Here is a 26,540-nt window from a genome sequence, read left to right as displayed (position 1 = left end):
AGTCTCCAGTTAACCACCAGAAAACTGGAAGTGGCACTATGGCTCCAAGTGGTAGAGCACTAGCCTTGAGTAAAAAAAGCTCAGAGACAGCTCCCAGGCCTGATTTCAAGCCCCATGACCAACAAGAACAAACATACAAATACAACACACACACACACACACACACATACACATACACACACACACACACACAACCTCTAAAATGTTTTTTCACCTTATTTTCATGAACGAAAAATTTCTAGAGATATCTGATATTAGAAACAGAAATTTGAATCTTGATTTTGCAGTAGTTCTGTGACTTCAGAGTACTATGGGAAAAAAAATCACATTTCACAAAACTATTATCGAGAAAAAAGACATCTTGAAAAATTACGTCAAAAATACCAAGTGCTGCCAGGCCACTCTTGAGTGACTCATACCTGTAATCCTAACTACTCAAGAGGCTGAGATCTGAGGATTATGGTTTGAAGACAGGGAAGTCTGCAAGACTCATCTCCAATTAACTACCAAAAAGCCAGAAGTGGAGCTGTGGCTCAAGTGATAAGAGCACTGGCCATAAGCAAAAAAAGCTCAATGACAGTACCCAGGCCAGGCCCAGAGTTCAAGCCAAAGAACCGACACACACACACAGAAACTCTAAGCTGGTGGCTGAATCCTATAATCTTAGATATTTGGGAGGTGAAGACTGGGGAATCATGGTTTGAGATCAGCTCAGTCATAAAAGTTCTCAAGCCTCAATTTCAATCAATGACTAGGTGCTATGGTACATGCCTGTTATCCTAGCAACGAAGAGAAGCATGAAGAGAAAAGGAGCTCAGTCCAGGTTGGCCTAGGCATAAAACATGACTTTTTTCTTGAAAATAAACAATTCAAAAAAGGGACTGGTGGGTGGCTCAAGGGGGAGAGAACTTGCTCAGTGAGAATCATTGAATTAAAAACATTAGCAGTATAAATAAGTGCAGTTATATATAAGAATTCAAAATAACTGTTGGTTGTTCATGAGTTAGTTTAATCTGATTATTCTATCCTAATTCTTAAGATGGGCAGCACTGAAGGACTGGCAAGTAAATACAGGGTTTAGAATAAAAAGCTTGACAATTACATATAGAATTGTGTATATGCGTAATGTAACTTTCAGATTCTCCTCAAACCAACCTACAGAGTCAGTTAGGGTCTAGTTTTAGAAGATACATAGTTGCTTCTGGCTAACCAGATGAAGACTACTGGTATAAACAAAGAAAAGTTACATATTTCATTAAAGTAAGGAACACTGTATAAAAATAATTGGTCACTGGAGATAGAGACTGGAAAGTCAATCATCTAAGTTGATGATTCACACATAAGAAAATCACTAGAGGTTTTTGATTACAGAATCATTTATATACTAGATAATAAAGATTAAGAAAGACTAAATTTGTTACAATTATGTAGGAACAAAAGTAAGAAATTGCCACAGTATATACATGAAGAAGTAGTAGTTTGGTGCCGGGTCTTCCTGTCCCACGAAAGATGGATGGGTCTGAAGACCCCACGAAAGACGGATAGGTCCGAGGAAAGGTAAGTGCGGCCTCCCTCAGACGGGGAGACAATCAGACACAGCTGGGAGTCAAGTCAAACAGGAAAAAACTTGTTTATTAACACAGAACAAGCCCTTTTTAAAGCAAAAAGAACGGGTGGTATGGGAGGGGAGGAAGAGGAACCATGCACCTAAGCTTCCACAGGCTGGTTATGCACGTAAAGCAAATTGGGCTCTGCCCACTCAACTCCCTCTCAGCGCCATCTTTGCTGCCCATGTGCTCTACAGATTCCCCCTTTTTTTGTTTTAATGGCCGACCCACCTCCCAGTTAGTTATCCTTTTCCCTCCTCTGTAAAGGTTATTTTAACAGGATTACATTGGTAAGGACAGCATTGGCCACATAGGGGGTTCGAGGCAAGTCTGGGGGGCGAGATTCGCCAGACAAGGATAGGGAGGGGCCTTGTGCATGATCCAAGAGCCGGTCCCAGTTACCTCATATCCCCACCTAGCACAGTAATAAACATCAGTCCCACCACAGTTAGAAATGTCCGAAGCAGTTCAGTTAATTCCTGGGCATATATAAAAATCAGTATCTCGTAAGGTCGTCCTCTTCAGAACATGGGAGCAGCCTGGGTATTGGGAGTTCACACATGCGGCACAGTGCACCCTCGTGGGCCCCCACACTCAGGCCATTCTACTATGCTCCAGAAAAACAAGGAAAACTTAAAACAAACTCTGCAGACATAGCAAAGCAATCTTGGGCACCTGGTGTCTTTTAAGTAAGCCAGTTCCTTGTAAGTGAGCACAGGGGTCAAGATGACTTTTGAGCTTTACTGTCAGCTCCCAACAGCTCCCAACAGTTTGGAGCAGAGAAATAGCAACAGGAATGAACTATATATTGTCTTATTTTTCATATACCATAAGGGGTATGGGGATGCAGATCTCAAGAGTTCCCCTTTTCTCCTAGTCAGATAGTAGTTCAGTCAGTGGCAATGTTATTAAATAAAAAGAGGTAGGATGTCAAAATGTTGGACTAATTCAGAAATAATAATAATATGAAGTGATAAGATGAAGATAAACATAATAAAATGCAACAGCTAACTCTGGATAATTCAGGAACTGAAAATTATCAACAGGATGGGACAACAGGAACCCTTTCTCTGTAGCACTATTAGTCTAATGATGTTAATGCACATAAAATCCTCTTGTTAGTTTTTGTTATGAAAATATTTTTACATACAGAAAAAGGTTCATTATTCAGATTGAACAATTTACAATATTTATATATCTTGGTAGATTAAAGAAATTACATACATCATGACACCTTGTTCCTAAATATACCAGTATTTTCCTGAAGAACATATTCCCATATAAACACAATACAATGATCACATCAAAAAGAGTTAATACCAACTCCTTGTAATTTTTATAGTTATGCCTTTGAAGACAACATCACCTTTTTTATGTTCCTTCTAAACATTCTTTGTGAATTATTAGTGGGAAAGTCAACTCTAAAGATAAATCAGCTTTGCAAATCCTTTGAATCTAATTAGCAAGTACATCATTAGAGAATTAAATTATTAGTAATAATTTATTTAATAGTGACAGGAGTCACTTCAAATTCTACAAACAGTGCTTCCATAGGCTTCCCAGGGTTCTTTCCAAGTGTCATGGTATGAATTGAACATGAGCAAGAGCCATGGCATGCTCAAGACTTTGCCCTTAACAGGACCAAGACCTGTGGCCAGTGTCAAATAATCTGTCACTATAAGCTACTTGTATCCAAGCCAGATATTTATTGCTATTGATCTGCCTGGTCCTAGCAAAAGACTTTTGTTCTCCTAGACCGGGACTCTGACCTCAATTAAGTTATGAATTTCAATCCGATAGACTGTTCCACTTACCCTACTGCTCTTTCTGACTGGATTAATTAGAATTAGCTAGGCTGAGAGTCACCCTAAGCTCTTCATGGATCATGTTATTTTAATAATAAATAAAGGAATAGCAGCAATGTACAAGAAGAATTTTGAAAGACTGCTTATCTAGGAACATCATCATTCAGAACCTGCCAATATCAATTTCTCTGATTCTGATCACCTCACTTACTTCTCATTCACTGGAAATTTTTCTTTTATTTCACCTTTTGAAACATGTTATTTGCATAGAGAAATCAAACTATTTGCCATTTTAGTACTTTGATGTATAATTTAACCAAGGCAACCATTTACCAAAAAAGTAACCTAAAATGCTTAATAATCTAAAAGCATGAAGAGAAAAAAATTCCACCATTTAGGGGAAAGAATACTAGCCATTAGCTAAATGTACTTTTCTAATACATCTGGTTAAGGCATAAAAAGCCAATAAATAGAATATAACTAAAAAGGCAATAAATACCTAAGCTTACAAAAAATAGAAATGTGCAAATATATTTATTTTAAACTATAATCCACTAGGACAGATTACATATTAGCCAATAGGAATTCTAAATCATGTTGCTATCAACAATAATCAGTTGATCAAGATTTGCTAAATATACTGTACTAGTTTAACATCACAACTCAATCCCTGGATATGAAACTTATCTGAAAATATAAAGAATATTACATAAGAATGTTAACATTGTGGATGTCTGGTCTCCCCAAGACCTTGCAAAAGTCAGAAAAAAGAGGATATGGAGAAAAAGAGAACATTAATTGATCTCAGGATAATCAGACTGCCCGCTGAAAGACTGGTTATTGTTAAAAGCTTGGGCTTCGGATTCAGAATAGCATGAATAAACATAGGTCTTTTCACTTACTGTCTCTATGACTTCTTTAAGTTCCTTTAATCCACAGCCGAGTTGTAGACAGTAATACATGTATGTTACAAGACAGATGTATTAAGTAAAAGTGACAATGCAAATAAAGTGCCTGACATAGAAAGTACAGAAAAACTGCTAACACTCACCGTATAATGGGATTACAGGTGGTTTTACTTATCGCACTACTTTCCTCATGTTTTTGAAATATTTTCTATTACAGAGATAGAAGACTAAGAGAACATTTTGCTCTATGTAGTTTTATTTTTGAAAAATGTTTTTTATTGTGAAAATACTGCACAGAGGGGTTACAATCACAGGAGCAAGGTAATGAGTACATTTCTTATCAAGCATTGTTGCCTCCTCCTCTGTTTTACCCTACCATCCCTTCCCTCCCATCTCCACAACTACATTCCCCCTAAGTTCTCCGCCTAAATTGTAAAGTTGGTTTTTAGCATCTTGTACATCACATTGTTGCAATGGGTCAACCTGTATCCCTATTTAAACACTTTGTTTTTTCCCTTCCCCTCCACAAATTATACCAACATCAAATACAGTGAAAAAAGGGACACCTTGGGAGAGGGACATACAAAGCAACAAAAAAAATCACATGGTAACTTATAAATATGTTAGAAACAATAGCAAGAAAGGAAAAAACTACTTGTGCCCTTACCTTGGGGTTCATTTCACTTGACATCATCTTATCTGACCTTTTCTGCTTTTCTCAGATCTATACCTGTTATTGCAAATAAGGGAAACCATGGGACCTATGTTTCTTTGGGTCTGGCTTACTTCACTTAATATTTCCTAACAAATGGGGTGATGTCATTCTGATGCAGACATAGAATTCCATTGTGTATATGTACCACATTTTCTTGATCCATTCATCTACTAAGGGCATCTGGGTTGATTCCATATCTTAGCTATGGTAAATAATGCTGCAATAAACATAGTTATGCTGGTAGCTTTAGTATGGTTTTGTTTGTGATCATTCAGGTAAATGCCCAAAGTGGGATTGCTGAGTCACAGGGGAGCTCTATGTGAAGTCTTTTGAGGAACTTCCATACTACTTTCCAAAGTGGTTGAACAAGTTTATACTCCCACCAACAATGCAGTAGGGTTCCCTTCTGTCCACATCCCTTCCAGCATCTGTTGTTATTAGAGTTCTTGATTATAGCCATTCTAACTGGGGTGAGGTGGAATCTCAATGTTGTTTTGATTTGCATTTCTTTTATGGCTAGAGAGATTGAGCATTTCTTCATGTGTCTATTGGCCATTCTTATTTCCTCTTCAGAGAAGTTTCTCTGTGAGTCTTTAGCCCACTTAGTTATTGGGCAGTTGTTTCTTTGAGGATTTGTTGTTGGGGGATTTAATTTTTTGAGTTCTAGGTATATTTTAGATATGAGATCCTTGTCTGTTGTATGGCTAGATCTTCTCCCAATCCATGGAATTTCTATTGATCTTGCTAGCTATGTCCTTTGCCATGCAAAAGCTCCGCAACTTCATGCAATCCCATTTGTACAACCTTTCTTTGATTTGTTGTGTTTCTGGGTCTCTATTAAGAAAATTTCGGCCAGTGCCAAGGAGACCTAGGGTTTCTCCTATCCCTTCCTGTAATGTTTTCAGGGTGTCTGCTTTGACTTTGAGGTCTTTGATCCATTTGGAGCTGATTCTGGTGCAGGGTGATATAGATTTAGTTTTCTACAAGTGATTACCCAATTTTGCCAGCACCATTTACTGAAGAGGCTGTCTTTCTTCCATCCTATTTTTTTAGCTCCCTTATCGAAGATTAGGTGACTATGGGTCTGTGGGTTTATTTCTGAGTTTTCAATTCTATTCCAATGGTCCTGAGATCTCTTCTTGTGCCAGTACCAAGCTGTTTTGATTACTATGGCTTTGTAGTAGAGTTTAAAATTTGGTATTGATATTTCTCCAGCACTGTTGTTTCTGTTAAGGAGTATTTTTGCTATTCAGGATCTTTTATTGTTCCATATGAATTTTTGGATTGCTTCTGCTATTTCCTTGAAAAATGAGGTTGGAATATTGATACGTATCACACTGAATTTGTAGATAGCCTTGGGAAGTTTTGCCATTTTCTTGATGTTGATCCTTCCAATCCAGGAGCATGGGAAGTTTTTCTACTTTCTAAGTTCTGTTTTGATTTCCTTTTCAGGTTTTTAAAAGTTTCATCATAGAGGTCCTTCACTACTTCGAATAATTCTTAGGTATTTTATTCTTTGTGGGGCTATTATGAGTGGAATTGCTTTTCTGATTTCATCTGCGCTCTTCTCGTTGTTGGTATACAGAAAAGCCATTGGTTTTTGAGGGTTAATTTTATTTTACTTTTATTATTTTTATTTTTTGGTCGGTCATGGGGTTTGAACTCTGGGCTTAGGCACTGTTCCTGTGCTCTTCAGCTCAAGGCAAGCGCTCTGCCACTTGAGCCACAGTGCCACTTCTGGTTTTCAGTGGTTTATTGGAGATAAGAGTCTCACGGACTTTCCTGTCTGGGCTGGCTTTGAACCACAATCCTCAGATCTCAGCCTCCTGAGTAGCTAGGATTACAGGTGTGAGCCACTGGAGCCCGGCTTGAGGGTTAATTTTATACCCTGCTACTCTGCCAAAGTTTTGAATCAGCTCGAGTAATTTAGGAGTGGAGTCCGTGGGATTCTTTAAATACAAGATCATGTCATCTGCAAAGAGAGAGAGTTTTACTTCATCTTTCCCTATTTGGATCCCTTTTATGTTTGCATCTTGTCTTACTGCTGTAACTAGGCATTCTAATAGCAAACTGAAGAGAAGTGGATAGAGTGGACATCCTTGTCTCGTTCCTGCATTTAGAGGAAATGGCCAAATGTTAATGATATTCAACAAAAATGAACACACAAATTACCAGTTTCTCCAGGACACAGCAAAGGCAGTACTGAGAGGTAAGTTTATAGCTCTGAGTTCCTACATCAACAAATTGGAGATATCTGAAACCAACAATTTAATAAGACATCTGAACCACTTTGAAAAAGAGCAGCAAGCTAACCCCCAATCCAGTAGATGGAAAGAAATAATTAAAATTAAATCAGAATTAAATGAATTAGAATATAAAAAGAGCCATAGAAAGAATCAACAAAACAAAGAGTTGGCTCTTTGAAAAAATTAACAAAATTGACAGACCCTTAGCAAATCTTATCAGAAAAAGAAGAGAACACACCCAAATAAACAAATTCAGAGATCAGAATGGAAACATCACCACAGAAACAACCAAGACTCAGAACATTATAAGGGAATACTTCTCAAAACTTTATGCTAATAAGTTTGAGAACCTGGAAGAAATGGAAGATTTCCTAGCAAATATTGACATGCCAGAACTAAACCAAGATGAGTTAAACTATCTTAACAGGCCCATATCAAGTATTGAAATAGAAACAGCAATAAGAGACCTCCCATCTAAGAAAAGCCCAGGACCGGATGGATTTACAGTGGAAATCTACAAGGTCTTCAAAGCAGAGCTCACACTAATACTCCTTCAACTCTTCAATGAAATTGAAAGAGAAAGTTAACTACCAAACTCATTCTATGAAGCCATCATAACTCTCATCCCAAAACCAGGCAGGTACTCATCAAAGAAAGAGAAGTATTAGACCCATTTCTTTGATGAACATCAATGCAAAACTTCTCAACAAAATTTTGGCCAGTTGATTTCAACAATTCATCCAAAAAAATCATATACCATGATCAAACAGGATTCATTTCAGGGATGCAAAGCTGGTTCAATATACGCAAATCAATTAATATAATTAATCACATCCACAACAGCAAGGTTAAGAACAACATGGTTATCTCAATAGATGAAGAAAAAGCATTTGACATAATCCAACACCCCTTTATGATGAAGGCTCTGGAAAAATTAGGAATCCACGGAACATTCCTCAATACAATAAAGGCTGTATATGACAAACCTACAGCCAGCATTATACTTAATGGTGAAAAACTAAAGCCATTTCCTCTAAACTAAGGAATGAGACAAGGATGCTCACTCTCTCCACTTCTCTTCAATTAGAATGCCTAGGTCCAGCCATAACTTATATAATTAATAAATTATAAAGTCCTTAAACAATTCCACTCCACTCAAAGAAAACATTTTTGTTGCTGTTGGTCATGGGGCTTGAACTCATGTCCCTGAGCTCTTTTTGCTCAAGGCTAGCACTCTACCACTTTGAGTCATAGCTCTACATCCAATTTTCTGGTGGTTAATTGGAGATAAGAGTCTCATAGACTTTTCTGCCTGGGCTGGCTTTGAACTGCAATCCTCAGATCTCAGTCTCCTGAGTAGCTAGGAATCATTGTCCAGGAACTAACAAATCAAAGTTACTCAGATAGTCAGAAAGGGGTGTGCTTGTGTTGAGGGGAGGGGCATGGTTTCATATGATACCCTAATCTCATGTTGTAAAAGCTTAACCTCTAAAAAGATGAATGAAAAATCAAAATTAACCAATAGAAGAGACAAAAATGTGCCCTTATTACCAGTCAAATTAAATCTATAAACATTTTTTTCTTTTTTCTTTTTTTGGTGCTAGTCCTGGGGTTTGAACTCAGGTCCTAGGTACTGTCCCTGAGCTTTTTTAGCTCAAGGCTAGGGCTCTATCACTTGAGACACAGCTCCATTTCTGGCTTTTTGGTTGTTTACTAGAGAGAGAAGTCTCAAGGTTTCATGGACTTTCCTCAGATCTCAGACTCCTGAGAAGCCAGGATTACTGGTATGAGCCACTAGCACCTGGATTAAATCTATAAAGATTTTTTTTAAAGAAATAAAATTGTAAGTTCAATTACATCAGAGTCACAGGAAGCAGAAACTGCAGTACAATACAAGAATTCATGAAATATAGTGAAGGATAAAAATGACAAGAACACATAGAACAGACTTTGACATATCTCTAATTACAACTTCATTTCAGACTAATGGTAAAAATTATTCTTCAGATAGCTGATAACATCAGCCTGCCTGTGCTGAGTTAGTACCAAGATCCACGGCCAAGCAAACAATTCTAATATAATTGATTTTCCTTTTTGGCAACCAATAGGCCAGTCAATAATAATGTTGTTTAAGAAAGATTGAGTCATGAGGGAAATGAACCTCTCCTTCCATTTATTACATTTGTATTGTCTATATTTGAAAAGGATTTTTCAATAGCGAAACCAAAAAAGAAATTACAAGAGACTTGGAAGTACGTTATCAACTCAAACTAACAAAGCCAAAAGTCTTGCTATCAAGTGAACATAGATAAGAGTATGAATGTTAGTACAAGGCTAGAGCAACATAAAATGGTCATGAGAATATAAACGTGATAGGGAATTTTATGCCAGATAATATCAGCCTAACTGATAGACTCTTACTTTGTATTAAAGCTAGTGTTTAGGAAAGAGCATTCTATATAGCCACATAAGGCAATTATTTGGATTGTTTGCTTTATGCTAGCCAAACAAATAGAATACAAAAAAACTGTTCATCAAAAACCTCAAACAGGGCTAGGAAGGTGGCTCAGTGGTAGAGCGCTTGCCTTGCATGCATGAGACCCTGGGTTCGATTCCTCAGCACCACATAAGCAAAAAGAAAAAAGCCGGAAGTGGCACTGTGGCTCAAGTGGTAGAGTGCTAGCCTTGAGCTGAAGAGCTGAGGGACAGCGCCCAGGCCCAGAGTTCAGGCCCCACCACCGGACCAAAAAAAAACAAACCTCAAACAAAAAATGAAGGGGTAACAAGTTTGACAAGAAACGTACTCACTACCTAATGTATGTAACTGTAACCCCTCTGTATATCACTTGGACAATAAAATTAAATTACAAAAACTCAACGATGAATTTGGGAACATTTTCAACAAAATAACCCTGAATAACTTAATTTTTTAAAAAAGCATGAAGGTACCAATGGGATATTTTATTGTAGTTTTTGTTTAACTTAGTGGATAGTAGTTTAGGAAAGCAGCTATAGGAAAGATGACTTCAAAAGTTTACAAAAAGGAAGAGGATGAGAAAGGAGAAAGAAGAGGAAGAGGAGAAGAATTCTGAATGAGTAGAGTAACTTGCTCAGTAGAAATTAAGAGATTGTGAAACTTAAAAGAACATGGCACAAGTACATAAACAAAAAAATAGTAATGGAATAGAAGAATAAGCCCAGTAATAGACTGGAACATATGGATGAATTGAGAAGACATTTCAAATTGCAAGAGAAAAATATCCATTATTCACTCAACACTATTGGAAGTCTGGCCAAAATGATGGCATCATCTAAATAAAGGTAATATTGCTATTAACATTCACATAAAACAATTCTAAATAAATAAAAAAATCCATGAATGTATTAGAAGCATGGAGAAAAGTTTTAACATATAAAGAACAATATTTTCTTAATATATAAAATATTCTAATAAATTAGTTAAAATCTCATCAATCCAGTATTAATACTGTCAACAGACAGTTTACAAAAACATAATGGTTCTTTTTTTTTAACATAATGGTTCTTTAAATATATGAAAAGATGCTCAGTATCTCTTAGCAAACAAATAGAATACAAAAAAATGTTATATCATTTCTCAACCATAGGAAGTAAGAAATATTGTGGCAACCTATTTTAGTAAGAGTAGAGAAATAAGAACTCCCATGTACATTGCTGGTAAAAGTATAAAATAGTACTACACTAATTAAATTGGCATATATTTCTATAAAGGAATATGAGGTGATTTAAAAGACTCGTTATCAAGGTATGTACTATTACAAAACACTCCCATGATAAACTTAAATAGAGCAAAACTAAAATCACTATGTATATAGTTTGCTATTATTGTTTCTTGTATATGAACAGGTCCTATAATGATACATATAAATCTGATAACAAGAATGAATACATCTACATAAAAGAACTTGGTATTTGGGAGACAAAGGTATAAGAGTTTATATATATATATATATATATGTATATTATTGTAAAGATACTGTACAGAGGGGGTACAATTACATGAGTAAGGTAATGAGTACATTTCCTATCAAGCATTTTGTTACCCCTCCTTTGTTTTTCCCCTACCATCCCTTCTCTCTCCACCTCCCCAACTCCTCCCTCCCCGCACCCAAGTTGTAAAGTTCGTTTTCAACACAGTGTCTTGTACAACTCATTGTTACAACAGGTCAACCTGGATCCTTGTTTCAACATTTCATTTCCCTTCCCCTCCCCAAATTAGAAAAATGTATATACAAGATGCAGGGAACCTGAATCAAATACAGTGAAGAACATACAAAAGAAACAACAACAAAAAAATCACATAGTACATTAAAAAAAATAGCAACAAAGATAAAACCTCTTGTGTTTTTTAAAAGACAGTCATTTATACTTTTTGGGTTTTTTCCTTTGGGTACATACTTTTTTTTGCCAGGGCTTTGGACTTGTGAGGTAGATGGTCTACCACTTGAGCCACATCTGTGGCCCTGTGTTTTTGTTATTTTTCAAATAGGGACCAGCCTGGAATGCAGCCCTCCTATTTTATGCTTCCTGCTGTAACTGCAATGACAAGCTCGTCACCATGCCCAGTCTTTTCTGCTGACTAGCCTGGAACCATGATCCCTCTGATTTTATCCTCAAGCTAAGATGAAATTTCCTACATGAATTTTACTTAAAAACAAATCAAAACCCACTAAAAACCAAGAAAATCAACTTCCTCATCACTCTTACCTGACAATTAATGTCAGCTTTATATTGTAGCAAGACTGTGACTAGTTCCTTATGTCCTCGATCACATGCCCAGTGGAGAAGAGCTCTGCCCTAAAATCAGAAAGATAAATGATTTATTAATCTAGTTGTGGGGCGTGTAATAGACTTAATGTTTTAAGAAAGACAGAAAGATAAGTAAAATAGTAAATTATTCTGAATGATTATATCAATCATTTATTGAATAAATGAACTACGAGAATGCTTTGTAATTTAAAAGTTCTTCATAAAAATGAAAATTATGCTTATTTTTTATTTTTTAAATTTTTATTTCTGGCAATAAATTTCTTATAGATTAAAAATTAATAGGTACAGGTAAAATTTATAACTAAATATTCTATATTTGTATTTCAGTTTGCTGAATAAAAATGTCTAACTATGGTTCCTTTATATCCATCATATTGCACATTTATGATCTAAAAAATACTTGTAAAATCTACTAATGTCTATTATCAAACAGTACTAAAAACAATTATAAAACAGAATAGGTGATTAATTATTAAGAGATAAAGTACTAAATATTAACTTTTATCCTAGTCTATAAAAGACTTAAATTTACTATCATTGTGTTATTTCTAGTTTTAACTGCTAGAAAATTTTAGTATGCCTAAGGAAGAAGCTTATTAGCCCAAAGAATAAACAAACCCCCCAAAATTCAGGGGTTTTCTAAAGAAATGAGTGATATATGGTTTAATTCTACTTTCTGAAGGTGTAATGATGTTCTCATTTACAAAGAATGGAATATTTTTCAATATTAAGTTGAAATCTCTGCTTTATGATTTTGTAGAAATGACTTTAATGGATGTAAGCTGGGGAGAAGATGACTATTTCAAGATACCTTTCTTTTATTTTTTGGGAACACCAGGTCTTGAATTTGCTCAGTAGGTGCTCTCTCTCAGTAGGTGCGCCATACATACAGTCCTTTATACCTGTAGTGATTTGTCACACAGGGTCTCACTTTTACCTGGGTTGGCCAAGACTGAAATCCTCCTACTTAACACCTCTTTACAGCTGAGGTTACACATATGCACACCATCAAATCCAGCCTACTAAGCATTACCCTTGTCAAGGGAGATTTTTCTAAACCTGCCTACATTCTTGTTATCCTTTAGGCTCTTTTATCTGTTAGTTCAATGAATTAAACCAGATTTGGTAAACAGAAACAACAACAAAAACCAGGGCAGGATAACTTTTTCCTTTCCAATTATCCTTGCTTCTATTTGCTTTAAAAAAAATTATCTCCAAATAGTTGTACAAAGGGGTTTCAATTTAACATGTCCATTTACATGAACAATGCACCTTGATCACTGTCACCCCTTTTATCCATTTGCCTTCATTTACCTGTAAATATCTGTTATCTAGTAGGCTTACATAAAATCATACAAGAGAAGGTAATGAAAATTTGGAAATGTGGGCAAATAATTCATAATTTGTTATAGTAGCAAGATTATTTTTTATACCTGACTTAGGACCCTCAAACTTTTTTTTGAAGGAAACATATATACAAGTTCAGTTTTCAAAAAAAGAAAAATATACATTGGTTAGTACTAGAGCAGCATTTTTTTGTAGCCATATTGTCTACTGACCTGCTGTTACTAGGGCAGTAACTAAAAAATCCTCAAGATGGGCCTTTTAATTAGACTTTTTGAATGAATACCAGTGTATAAAACATTCTATAGCTCAGTGTAACCATCTCATAGTTCTTACACTAATAAAACCAGGTAAAATTTCAAAATGCTTTTAGTTCCAATTTTCAGTGTACATTTAGTGCTACTAATTTAAGCAATTAACAAGTATTACTACAGAGTTAAGATGATGTGTGATATATTTACCTAATAGTGAGTAGGAAAACAAAACATTAATCTAGATAACACTTTTACCATAAGATGTACTGATAATGTCTACTTCTCAGCCAGGTTCTTGATTGTTTTTCTTAGATTTGACCCAAAAGGGTTAAATCAAGTAATGCTAAAATATAAATCGTTAGCTGTTTCGATGGGAAAGCAGATAAGCAACACATTTCACTGTTAATGGTAGTTATATTTTAAATTTGTCATAGGTGGTGCCAAAAATTTACTTTAGAGGAAACACCTATGACTGGACCTTAGTAGTGATTTTCATTTTGGATATATTTTCCCAGAAGGTGGCACACTTACAGCAATGTTTTAAGAAGGATGACATGCTCACAGACATTTACACTATACTTTTTAACAGGTGTTTTGACCTGCAATGTAATTAATTTTTGTAACACATTATTTTAATGGTACACTAATTAACCTTGAATTAGAATAAATTCTGACAATGACTTTCGATAGAAGTGCTGAAGAATACCTACATTAAGAACACCTAATGATAGTACTTTGTGCAGTATTAAAAAGTTCAAAAATAAGAATAGGATTAAATACACATGTAAATAAAGATAAAAAAATTTGGGCTGTGGAATTATTATCTTCATGGTGCTCTGCTCTGTATTTAAATGACTAGCACACAGTGTATACTAGTATAGAACTTGTTTACACTCTTTACTTCTTCAAATTATGATGACTGGTTAACTAATTAGCAGCAATACAGAGGTGATTTGATAAAATTATAAACACCCATGGTTTCTTCCCTTTCTCTTAGTTAAGTGCAAACATATCTAGACCAATACAATGCAATTACTAAATAACTTTAGGTGTAAGATTCTGTAATCTCCAGAAGAAAACAATGAATTAGATATAAACCATTAACGCAATGTTGTTTGCTAAAAAATTTTATTCATCTGTGAACTATTTTACATAATTGTCTATATTATCTTTTTCTGTGAGTCATATGATGCCAAACAAACTTTCCAAGTTAAATATATTGACAATTCTGGTTTCTAGTTTTTAAAACCCTTCTGAAAAATATGCCAGAAATACTCAGGAGATGGTATGTACTTGTGTAAGGCCAATGAAAGGCACTACTTGGAGAGCTCAAAATAAATTCTGAAACTCAAATACAGTAAAATACAGAACAGGATAGGGCAGCTCTCATCTATTAACCAATAATATTAATTGTGTCCTGTCTCAGACATACAAATGACTCTAAAGTGCTTTGAAAGTGCATAGTAGCAACTAACCTATTAAGTGGTATTACTTTCATGCCTTCAAGAAAACAGAGTGGCTCTTAATATTTTAATTTTTTTGATATCCTTAATACATAGATATTCTCCTCAATATCACAATAAAAGACTTTCCATTATAAAGTGAGTTTTGATGTTTTTATGGTATTTTGAGATCAGATATAAAGAACATGACCCATAAATATAGTGAATAAAATATGGCAAAATTGTTACATTTAAATTTCTGATAGTTGTTACTTTGCCATTTTTTCAAAGATATATAATCCAGTCTAATTAATAAATAAAATATAAAAATAGGTGACGTAAATTTCTCTCAGGAAAAACTTGAGTTTCCATTATCTTTATTTTTATTTTTTGTCAGTCGTGGGGCTTGAACTCTGGGCCTAGGTTCTGTCCCTGAGCTCTTTAGCTCAAGGTGTGTGTTCTACCACTTGAGTCACAGCACCACTTCTGGTTTTCTGGTGGTTAATTGGAGATAAGAGTTTCACAGAGTTTCCTCCTGGGGCTGGCTTTGAACTGTGATCCTCAGATCTCAGCCTCCTGAGTAGCTAGGATTACAGGCATAAGCCACCAGTGCTTGGCTTTGAGTTTCTATTATAACTGCAATAAAGATTGACTTCAGTTATCCATAACCTATATGTCTGTCTTTTCTATCCTATCCCTAGGCTGCATTTTGTTTTTTTGCAGCTTCTGCTAATAGTAAGTCACAATGGGAACTCTCCTACCCACAACCAGAAACCACACAACACTTTCTATTTCTACTCTTCATAGTGAAACTCAGAAAAGAGCATTGCGAGACAGTTTAATCTTAAGGTATTAATAATAGCCACTGCTTCTTGAGGATAATTTATTTACTAGTATTAAAAAAGGGAGCATAGGAGCCACTGCTTCTTGAGGATAGTTTATAAGTATTAAAAAAAGAAAGCTAGGGGCTGGAGGTATGGATTAGTGGTAGAGCACTTGCCTAGCATGCATGAGAGTACTGAGTTCAATCCCCAGAGCTGAAATTAAACAAACAAAATAATGATTTCTTTCACTAGCTAAGATCGAGGGTAAAGCATTTAGAAAAGCATTTAGGGTAAAAGCATTTAGAAAATTGAGAACACTTTTTAACATACCACTTAAAAAAATCTCTCCATAAGCATTTACTCAAGTATAATGTTAGTGGCATAAGGGTGAAGAAATAAGCAAGGGAGACATTACCTAATCATGAATAAATTAGATAATAATAACAAATAATAATAATAGCAAGTCTGGGATAAATCAAAATCAGGATATCCATAAGGCAATATTCATAAGTAATGGAACATTACTTAGCAATAAAAGGGAAGTACTGAGCTATAACAACTCAGATAAATCTCAAAACTATTATGCTGAACAAACTTACTTTGGACAGAACAGTATCTACCTATGTATCTACTTACAAAAAGATCTACAACTAATCTAAGGTAAAGAAAATTTCAACAGAGGGTTCCTTTCCCTCTCCTCACTCCCTCAGGTACCAAGATTTGAACTCAGGGCTACTCATTTGCTCTGCCTGCATGTTTGGCTAGTGCTTTTGACTTTGAGGCATGCCTCTAGCCTGGATTTTTACTGGTTAGTTTGGAGATGAAGTCTTGTGGACTTTTCTGCTCAGACTGGCTTCAAATTGTATCTTCTAGACCTCAGTCTCCTGAGTAGCTAGGATTACAAGTGTGAGCCACTGATGTCAAGCTCCTGGCTTAGAAGTTTTTCTTTTTTTCAAAGTAGGAGAAACGACTGCCTTGGGAGGAATGTGAGGTAACTTTATGGAGTTATAGACCTGTTTTAAATCTTGTCAGGAGTGTGTTTACAAAGGTATATGCCTTTATCAACATTAATTGGATGGATTTATGATTTGAATATTTCATAAACACACATATATAATTTTAAATAAAACACTAAAAGAATCCTCAATTATAGTTAATCATATGCATATTGAAGTATCTAGAAAAAAAGTGTTCTGTCATAATCTTGTTTATTTACAGCTGATGTACTCTAGAAGCAATCAACCATAACACAAATTGATGGATTGGATACAGAAATGGACAGAAAAACAGTAAAATGTCAGTGACAGAATGTAGGTAGTGAGCATGTAAAATGTATGTTTAAAATTTCTCACAATCGATTGTTGAAAATCAACCCAAAATATATATATTCAGGTTGGTAGAGTCAAAATGTAAAACCAAACCAAGTAGTCACTAATAGATATTTGAATAAACAAAATGTGATAAACCAGAGGATATTCATTGTGAAAGGGAAGAAAATTATGACATAAGCTTGTAGGTAATTAACCCTGAAGATATTAAGTGAAATAAGTCAGTCAAAAAGACAAATACAGCTGGGTACTGATTGCTCATGCCTGTAATCTTAGCTACTCAAGAGGCTGAGATCTGAGGATTGTAGTTCAAAACCAGCCAGGATAGGAAAGTCTGTGAGACTTATTCCAATTAACAATCTAAAAGCTGGAAGTGGAGCTATGGTTCAAGTGGTACAGTGCTAGCCTTGAGAAAAAAAGCTTAGTGGTAGTGCCCAGGCCTTGAGTTCAAGCCCTAGAACCAGGAAAAAAGAAAAAGAAACAGCAAATACAATATGAATCCAATTATATAAAGAATGTAGAGCAGTCAAATTCACCAAGTACCAGGGAATGTTGAATGGGAAAAAAGGTAATGTTAGACATACATGGAGTTACAGTTGTGGGAGCTAAAAACCTTCTAAAGATGAATGATGGTAAAGGTTGCCTAACAGCCCTAACTGCCACAGAATTGCATACTTAAAAAATAATTACAGGGGCTGGGAAGGTGGCTTAGTGGTAGAGCGCTTGCCTTGCATGTCTGAGGCCCTGGGTTCAATTCCTTAGCACCACATAAGCAAAAAGAAAAAAGCCGGAAGTGGTGCTGTGGCTCAAGTGGTAGAGCGCTAGCCTTGAGCTGAAGAGCTGAGGGACAGCACCCAGGCCCAGAGTTCAGGCCCCATGACCAGACCCCCTCCCAAACTGATTACAATGGTAAAATGATTAAAATTACAAATCTATAATTTAAAAAACGAAAAGCTGTCAAATTTAAACTATTTCTACTATTTTTTATGTATTAAGTATGAGTTTCTGATGTAAAGTATGACCATAGATTATTTTTTTTCCAATGTAAAGTATGGCCAGTGATTTTTAAATGGTCTTGTCTGGATCAATACACATAGGATAATTAGACAGTTGTAACATATTTCTAAATAATTAGTGAATAAGCAAAATTTCTTCAAATTAATGTCTTAACTACCTACTCAAACAAAATATCACATACTTTTCTAATGTAGAAAGTTATTTAATATATAGAATTGACTTTTTATTTTCTTCGTTTTTCTCAAATCTTCAATAAAGGCATAAATTTTAGCTTTGTGTACTGACCCTGACTCATAAATCTCTTGCTTCTCTGTCAGTTTAATACTGCTAGTTTCACCAGAGTTTGCAAACAGTTCAAGTCTAAAATATGTAAATAATATTCAGACATGAGCTGGAGATTTAAAACAAAACAAGAAAAAACGTCAAGAGGAAGATGACCTCCTTCAAAATATCTGGATTAATAAACATATGGAAAACAGTTAAATGACAATTATTGCTTTAAAAAAGATAGAAATGAGCTAAGCAACAGTGGCTCATGCCTGTAATCCTAGCTATTCAAGAGCCTGAGATCTGAGGACTGCAATTTGAAGGCAGCCAGAGAAGTTAAGTCTGTGAGACTCTGAGACTCTGATCTCAAATCAAATACTGTGGTTCAAGTGGTAGAGCACTAGCTGTGAGTAAAAAAGATCCTGAACTGGGTTTCACACAAACAAAACAAAACAAAACAAGACAAAATTTAGAAATGAACAATCCTAATTAAGCAGCTCAATGAAAGGAGTGTATTCATGGAAAACCAATTAACTGTATATTAATACTTTGGTTGGGGATTTGCATTAAAGTATTTATATTATTTGTCTATTTTTGCAGATCCTCAAGACTCAATTTCCTATTGAAAAATAGCCAAAAAAAAAAAATCAAAGAGGGATAGGGGAGTGACTCAAGTGATAGAACACCTGCTTAGCTAAGTGTAAAGCCCTGAGTTCATGTCACAATTCTGACCAAAAAAAAAAGGAAAAATAAAAAGATGTGCTTTTTTAGGAGGAGTAAACTGCAAATACTTGTCATATGTGAAGAGCTATAGTTATATAACTCAAAGACAAAAAAACTGAACCAACATTAAAATTTATGCTTTAAGATATTTGCCTTTACTTTTCATATTCTCTACTTCAAATTTTCAAGCACAGGTAAATGGTTAAAAGTATACCAAAAGATGTAATTTACATATAACACCATGTTGCTATGTACCTTGAATCATCTGATATATAAATTTTTGAATAGTAAATGTAACTATAAAACTTTTTTCTCTTATGCAAAATAATGTGATAGATGACATATGTAATATAAGAAAGGCCCTGGATTTATTACCAGTAGTAGAATAAGAAGAGAAGAATTACAGACTACTTATATCAGCAAACACAACTTCAATGAATAAAACATGTACATAACAAATATATTTATGTGTTGTAAGTGTGCTATTTATTAGATAATAAATGTTATTTAATGGCATTTTCATTATTTTTCATGTTATAAACATTATTAGATCTAAATATCTGTATTTCATGTAAGATCATTTCTGAATTATAAATTTATAATTTAGTATAAAGATTATTGTGCATTATGCATTCTGATCATTTTCTGATTGGAATTAATTTATGTGCTCATAGCAAATTTTAGGTGCAAGAAATATAAGTTTTAGTTACATAAGAGCGAAGTAAAACTGCATTTTCTGGAGAACACATTAAATAAAAACATATTATCTCAAGAAACTGTATACAATTAGTATGGAATATCTCAAGTTTGAGTATCAGATAAATACAAAGAACTGAATGTCTTTTCAAAACTAAAACTGTTATCTAACTTATAAAAGGAAATGTCATTTTACTCATAAAAAACTAAAAGTATTTAATGAGAAACTTAAATTTGAGGTTATATATTTTTAGTCTATCATCAAGACATTAAATTTTTATTTGTTAGAGCTTTAAATGTCATGGAACAGTATCATTTATTTTATTTAGAATGTAAAGTTTGATTCTAATTTTAAGCTTCTATTTCCCTTATGTTCTTAAATTAATTCATACAAATTCCTGATTAATAATAAAAGGACTTGCCATCAGTATTCAAAGCCTAGCCCAAGTTGTCATGGCTGAGAGGGCAGAAATCTGCTTGGAGCAAAAAGAGAACCCAACTGAATTCTTGGTGTCTCAGTCTATGAATGTGTAAGTACTTCATCTGTTCATGGAAACACAATGTTCTGGCAGGCTGTGGGTAAAAGTAGCTGCATGGGCAACAAAGTGGAAGGGCTGGGAAGCAGTACTACATCAAAGTACTTAATGCTAGAAACAATAAATTTTGTAAGTGCTCCTTTTATTTCTATAAAAAAAATGGTGCTATTTACTGTAAGCTACTTGTGTTCTAGATACTTATTACATCCTTCCTACTACCTCAGAGGAGCCTGTGTAGAGGCTGCATATGATTTGACTTTTAGGATCATTTTATGAGAGAAAAATTATAAATGAGAGAATAATACAAGCATATGAAAATTGCTTATCCTCCTTTTTTGGTCGTGCTTTTCCCTTCTTAAATCTATTGGCAAAAATTCTCCACCAGACCTGACTTCTACTTGGAAGAAACACACTTATATATGTCCTCAACTGTAAAATGAAAATACTATCTACTTTAAAGGATTATTGTGAAAATGATAGGGTAATAAGCAAAAGTGCTCTCTAAAAATGTAAAACATGCTTTGTAAAGCTTTTGTTATTTAAAAGTCAGATGTATCAATATGATTAGGGATCACATAGTATACTCAATATACTTGCTAGTGAAAAACCAGACCTTGAAAAGTCTTTCATTCATATTAATAATCATAAATGGCATTGTTAAATGGCAACTCCTTTATACAACTACTTAAAGATAATAAAATATTTTTTTAAAAAGTGTAGCCAAAGAAGCTGATTTAATAATAGTTTATTATGCATGTATAATTCATGTATGGTTTATATATATTAACTCATTTATCTTCAAAATGATCCTGAGGTACTATTATTATCTCCATTGACATACTAAGGAACTGAGGCACAGAGTAAACTTGATAGAAGTCACACAGGAAGTAACTGTGCTTGGACTTGAATTCATGTACTCCAGGTCTTTACCATTACACTATACTCTATTTACTCATTGATTAATTAATCAAACATTTAGTGACTATATGGTATGTACCAAGAACTCTGACAGAAAGATTTTTCCATTTTACCATTTTCAGAAAGCTATTAGAGGAAATGGTCCCTCCCAAACAAGGAAATAAGTAGTAAGAAAAAAAGCTACTAGAAAAGACACTTTATTCAAAGTAGAGAAATAAACACTACAAGACAAGGATATGTGATCTAGAAATAAGCAAATCTTCCTAAGAGAGGAAGAGATATATGTTACTTAAGAAGCTTGGTGTGATGGTATATGCCTGTCATCTCACATATTGCAGGGAACACTCAGTGGATTTGAGTGCAGGCACAGGTACAGGCAAAAAACAATCAGTGAAAAACACTGGAGGTATGAATGAATCAGTGATAGAGGACCTGCCTAGTAATCATGAGGCCCTACGTTCAAATTCTAGTACTCTCCCAAAAAATTAAAATGAAGTATTTCATTGTGGTCAAGTTTTAGCTGCTAATTTTACAGCATAGGTAGAAATGAGATGGATACAGATGTACCTTTAATGGGTGACATTATCTCATACAGGTATTCTAATATACTCTTAACCATATTGTATTTTGGGGTATAGTTCAGAGGTCTACCATTTAGAAAAACTGATTAATGCAGAACAACAAACCACAAGGTAAGAGAAACTAATGTATTTTTAAAACCTAAAAGGATGTAACATTTATCAGAAATCAATATAATAGAGTATGAGGAGCTGGGAAGGTGGCTCAGTGGTAGAGTGCTTGCCTTGCATGCATGAGGCCCTGGGTTCCATTCCTCAGCACTACATAAGCAGAAAATGCCGGAAGTGGCGCCGTGGCTCAAGTGGTAGAGCACTAGCCTTGAGCTGAAGAGCTGAGGGACAGCAACCAGACCCAGAGTTCAGGCCCCACGACTGGCATAAAAAATAGAGCATGATTTCGTACCTCTTCATCTCTCATATTCACTTCCACATTTTTCGATTTGATGGCTTTGGTTATATGGTCAATGTTGTTTTCCCTGCAGTAATCAAATATGTTTTTGTCTTCTTCCCTAATTAGAGTAAAAACAAAGTGTTAGTCTCACAAGATAAACAAATTTTTAACAAAACCTATTTGCTGCTAAAATAATAGGATCTGATTTTTAAAAATTTACATGAAGAATAGATTTGTACTAGATTTATGTACAACATCCAATAAGACTAAAGTTCTTAGCAACTATAATTATAGGTTTGTAGTAGATTATACCCATTATCCAATTTTAGGTAACTACATTCTAAACAGACGAAAACCGCCTCTGCTTTAACAAGTTACACTAGTATACCCAATCAAAACTGCAGATTTTCCTATACCTTTCCTCCAATTACTTTTATATACTCATTAGTACATACTTCCCATCAGGTTTTTCAACTTGCATAACAGGCTAACAGAATAAACGGTTACTCAACTTAAAAAAATATCTTTATATATAAAGTAACTTTCTTAAAGGAAAGATTAAAGAAGGTATGATTCAGAAATATTTTATGAGGCAGTAGAATTAAGGACTGGGAACAAATCATGTAAAGTATACTATGTATCCAGCACTATCTGAAGTACACTGCATGTGCTCATTTACTTAATCTTTAATTCAACTTCACTCTATAGGCAAGGAAACATTAAATACAAATGCTCTTAACATGAAGTTTATGAACTGTCTAAAATAGCATTCAGAATTACCTTTCTGATGAATGGGGACTTTCCCTGGGTTTTGGGGAGGGGGCAAAAATATCTTCAACAAGATTTTCAAAAGGATCAGTGACTCCAAAAAAATTAATATTTTGGAATATTATAATAAAGCTTTCACATATATGGACTAAATTTTTTTTAAATTTCAGGCAGTTTATTTCAGTGATGTAGACTAAATCATATGAATAAGTACAGAATGTATTCTGAGTTCCAAAAATTAAAGTAGTATTATTTTATTGTATTTTGGCAGCCCTAGGGATCTCAGGGCTTTGCACTTGCTAGGTAAGTATTCTACCACTAAGCCACAACTCCAGCATCTTTTTGCACTGGATATATTTGAGAAAGGATCTGGCTTTATCTCAGGCTGCTTTGAAATTTGATATTCCTACTTACACTTTCCTGTGTTGTTGGGATGACAGACGTGTCACTGTACCCAACCACTAATTGTAAACTTTTATGATAGTGCTAACCTAAAACCATGATCCTTGATCTCTGTCCTCCCAAGTAGCCAGGATTATTATATAGGCTTGAGCCACTATAAACACTTTAAACTATATACACAGAGACACACACACTTATATATATAATTTTATGTATGCATATGTTTATACACACATGTATATATATATATATATATATATGCATACATACATATATTTTTTGGGGGGGTGCCATACTGAGCCCCTGATGAGTTTAGGGCCTGGAGCTCTCGCTTAGCTTTTTCACTCAAGGGTGTCACTCTACCACTTGAGCCACACCATTTCTGGCTTTTTTTGCTGGTTAATTGGAGTCTTGGGGATTTTTCTTCCTAGGCAGATTGTGGTGCTTCAAACCATGATTCTCAGATCTCAGCCTACTGAGTAGTTGGGATTACCAGTGCCCAGCTAAACTGGAAGGTGACAGCAACCATTCACCAAAAAACAAAAGCAAAAACCACTGCCCACAGGAGTTTACTGTAAAAAACCAACTAAACGGGCTGGGAAGGTGGCTCAGTGGTAGAGTGCTTGCCTTGCATGCTTGAGGCCCTGGGTTCGATTCCTCAGCACCACATAAGCAAAAAGAAAAAAGCCGCAAGTGGCGCTGTGGCTCAAGTGGTAGAGCGCTAGCCTTGAGCTGAAGAGCTGAGGGACAGTGCCCAGGCCCAGAGTTCAGGCCCCATGACCGGACCCCAAAAAAAAAAACCAACTAAACACTAGGTGTGGTATAAAAAGTTATTTTCATCAATCATCTGAACTTTAAGTATTCTGTAGTTTTTTTTGAGCACCTGCTCAAAATACAAGACATTGTGCAAGATTCTTCTAGTAACAGACATAAGGCAAAGAAAGAATGCCATCAATACACAAACATCATTTTGGTATAATAAAATTTATATGTCATTAACATAAGGCAAGACTTGATCTTTCAAAAAGGACCGTAAAAGAACAGAAGAGAAAATAGTCTGCTCGAAGTTGAAGTTGGGGTAAGGAAGAAATCACTTTTAATTTGAAGATATCCTGGTTTGCAGATGTGAAATTGTGTTTCCCAGTCAGTCACTCTGTAAAGGATATATGAAAGACTGAAGCCAAAATCCAGGAAAGGGGAAGTTTTTCTTTTGAAATCAAGGCTCCATTTAATACTACTTTAGCCACCATCAAAACACTTTCTGTTAAAGAGTACATTTAAATTTTGAGTGTGGGAATAATAGGGATCAATTTTCATTAACAGGTAATTAAGAAAGAAAGGACCATGGTTGTTTTAGGTCATAACAAAAAACACTACACACCAATTGTTTTGAACTTGAAAATAATGGGGATGAGGAAGAACACAGTTGAAAAATTTGAAAATTAGTTTGGCTAGAAAAGGGCATGTGTAAAGCTGGTTCCAAGGAAGGTGTGGCTGCTGAAGAGAGAATGTTGAAAGGGGTGACACTGATCAAGATGTACTGTGTTCATAAACTGCTCTGTTAAATGACAACTCCTTTGTAGACTACTTAAATATAGTCATAATTTAAAAAAAAAACACAACTGCATGCTGGCAACTCATGCCTGTAGTCCTAGATACTCACAAGGCTGATACCTGAGGATTGCGTTTCAAAAGGAGCCCAGGCAGGAAAGTCCATGAGACTCTATCTCCAAATAATCACAAAAAGCTGGAATTGGAGCTGTAACTCAAGTGGTAGAAATGCTAACCTTGAGCACAAAAGCTCATGGGACAGCACTCACATCCTGAATTTAATCCCTGGACCAGTGCACATGTGCACACACACACATGTACACACAAAAATCGAAGAGAAGAGAAGAGAAGCAGGTATATAGTGATGTTTATCTGTAATCTCAGTATCTGGAGGCTGAGGCAAAAGAACTTGAGGCTTATGGTGAGTTTCAGGCCAAACTGGGCTACATAGCAAGATTTTGTCTCAAAAAACAAAATTAAACCCCAAAACAACAACAAAATCCCCAAAACAAAATATTAAAAAAACAAACAAACAAACAAAAAAGAAACAGGCATGGTGAGACATAGCCAGTCTCACAACTGAGTAGAAACAGGATGATCACAGTAAGGCTAGACTGCACAAAACACAAAACTCTCTTTGAAAAACAAACTAAGAGCAAAAAAGACATGGGGGCATTGTTCAAGTGGTAGAATGCTTGCCCAGCAAGTTTGAGGCCCTGAGCTTTGGCCACGCGCGCACATGAACACACACGCGCACACACACACACACATACAAATTTTGTACCAGGATAATAGGAAAGGTGTCTTGAGGATATCTCAGTAATTAGCCAGATCTTACCTACTGTAGACTCTAAGATGTAAACTGTAATAAGCCTTTCATTTGAGGAGAGTTCCTGATTACACAGGACCACCTAGTTAATTATCTCACTACTAATCCTGTCCTGTGGTCAGCTATGCAGGTATTCAAAGACTGCTACAGCCATGACCAAGGGGTCCCAGCTCTATTCTTGCTGGTAGGAGAACTAGGCACCAGCCATACAGTGCTAATATTGGCATGCAACCATTATAGGATCACAGATACTTCCAACCCAGATTCAAAGGAATGCCCGTAAACCCAGGCAATGGGTGGCAAGATCAGAGAAGGTGATGTAAGAAGCTATGAAAGTGAAGCAAAAGCTTCAGTAGATATACCAGGAGATTAAGAGATGTGTGGAATGTCTGCAAGGAAAGCTATACACAATGAGCCAATCCAAGAAAGTGGCCAAGTCTGCTAACGCCAACAAGGCCATAGAGGTGGGCCTGCCCAGACCTACTGGAGCTCACACCCTGTCACATGTGCTTCTGACACCAGACCTGGAACCATAAGATTTACTGTTTTCCCTTCTGGATTTCAGTCTTGCTTTGATCTGAT

General features: G+C 35.3%; 1 protein-coding gene across 1 annotated transcript in view; it reads right to left on the bottom strand.

Moving 5' to 3' along the window:
- Acbd6 (acyl-CoA binding domain containing 6) overlaps window positions 1-26,540 on the bottom strand; it is a 147,888-nt gene that overhangs the window by 55,856 nt on the left and 65,492 nt on the right. The window contains exons 5-6 of the mRNA XM_013015581.1: window positions 22,421-22,526; window positions 12,028-12,117 (exon numbers count right to left, since the gene is read on the bottom strand). Coding sequence (XP_012871035.1) covers window positions 12,028-12,117; window positions 22,421-22,526 — 196 coding nt within the window. The remainder of the gene's footprint in view (window positions 1-12,027; window positions 12,118-22,420; window positions 22,527-26,540) is intronic.

The sequence above is a fragment of the Dipodomys ordii genome, unplaced genomic scaffold, assembly GCF_000151885.1.
Source record: "Dipodomys ordii isolate 6190 unplaced genomic scaffold, Dord_2.0 Scaffold27, whole genome shotgun sequence".
Taxonomy (NCBI): domain Eukaryota; kingdom Metazoa; phylum Chordata; class Mammalia; order Rodentia; family Heteromyidae; genus Dipodomys; species Dipodomys ordii.
The sequence above is the reverse complement of the archived record's forward strand: the minus strand, read 5'-3'. Positions and strand labels throughout refer to the sequence as shown.